At 51.3% G+C, this 1,149-nt stretch overlaps 1 protein-coding gene across 1 annotated transcript in view; it reads left to right on the top strand.

Annotated features, from left to right (window-relative positions):
- The window catches only part of LOC101864563 (serine-rich adhesin for platelets-like), a 24,648-nt gene that overhangs the window by 2,565 nt on the left and 20,934 nt on the right, over window positions 1–1,149 (top strand). Inside the window, exon 2 of the mRNA XM_035972678.1 lies at window positions 266–1,130. Coding sequence (XP_035828571.1) covers window positions 266–1,130 — 865 coding nt within the window. The remainder of the gene's footprint in view (window positions 1–265; window positions 1,131–1,149) is intronic.

The following is a 1,149-nucleotide window of genomic DNA, read 5'->3' as shown; positions in this document are numbered from 1 at the left end:
GAAGAAGAAGAAGATTGACGATAATGATGAAGATGTTGATGACGGTGATGATGATGATGATGATGATGATGATGATGATGATGATGATGATGATGATGATGATGATGATGATGATGATAGTGCCAATGTGTAAATCAGTAGGTTTGTGTGTGTGTGTGTGTGTGTGTTTGTGTGTGTATATGTGTGTGTATGTGTGTGCGTGCGTGCGCGCGCGCGCTCTCATGTGTTGAATTTTGACTTTCAAAAAACGATCTACTCCCTACAGGTCCCGTAAGCTATCATTGAACTTGCCGCCATCTTCATCCACGTCATCGTCATCATCCTCATCACAACGCCAGGCCCCGCCCAGCGTCACAAGCCAGCGAATCAGGAGACAGTCCGTGCCCCAGAAGTCATCCTATCAGCGCCTTCCCCAGGAAGACCCCTCCCCCTGCGCCCTATCGCCCACCTCTCCCGACGCTGCCATTTTCACCGTTCATGCGTCACATGACATAGACTCAAATTTTCCGCGCCTTGCAGTTCATAGGGCGGAGGTCCACGCTTCATTCAACCGCAGCCATCACGACAGAGAAAGTGGAGGTGGAGGAGGAGGAGGAGGAATTGATTACGACGACGAAAACGACAAAGACAACAACGACGACGACGACGACAACGACGAAGATAAAAAATACTACAACAGGAGGAAAATTCCCCCGAAAAAAGAACCACTCTCCCCTGTGCCTTTCCTTGTGGCGAGAGGGTTCACAGGCGGTTCGTCGTCTCAAGACTCTGGGAAAAATAATAAAGGCAGTTGTGGAAAAAAACAAAAAACTTTCTTCGGAAAGCAGCAAGCTTTATCTCCGTCGAATTCCAACTCTTCGAAATCGCTGGACGATCTTCGAATATCCCAAAGGGGCGGAGCTAGAAGAGTGAATAAAGCCAGTTCATCCAACCGGAGCGCCTCCTCAGAGGACCTCTCCAGCGCCAGAGGGGTCAGAGGTCAGCTGTCAAGTGCGGGGGGTGGGGGCCGCCGAAATCTGGGGGATCCCCACCCGTCTCCCGGCTCACCGTCTCGCTGTTGCTTGGTGTCTGTGTCCAGGGTGCCAATGGCGGCCGCTACAAGTCATCTCACTCTTGACTCAGAGTATCAGGTAAGTGTTCTCCCCCCCT

Source organism: Aplysia californica, unplaced genomic scaffold, assembly GCF_000002075.1.
Source record: "Aplysia californica isolate F4 #8 unplaced genomic scaffold, AplCal3.0 scaffold00792, whole genome shotgun sequence".
NCBI lineage: Eukaryota > Metazoa > Mollusca > Gastropoda > Aplysiida > Aplysiidae > Aplysia > Aplysia californica.
The sequence above is the reverse complement of the archived record's forward strand: the minus strand, read 5'-3'. Positions and strand labels throughout refer to the sequence as shown.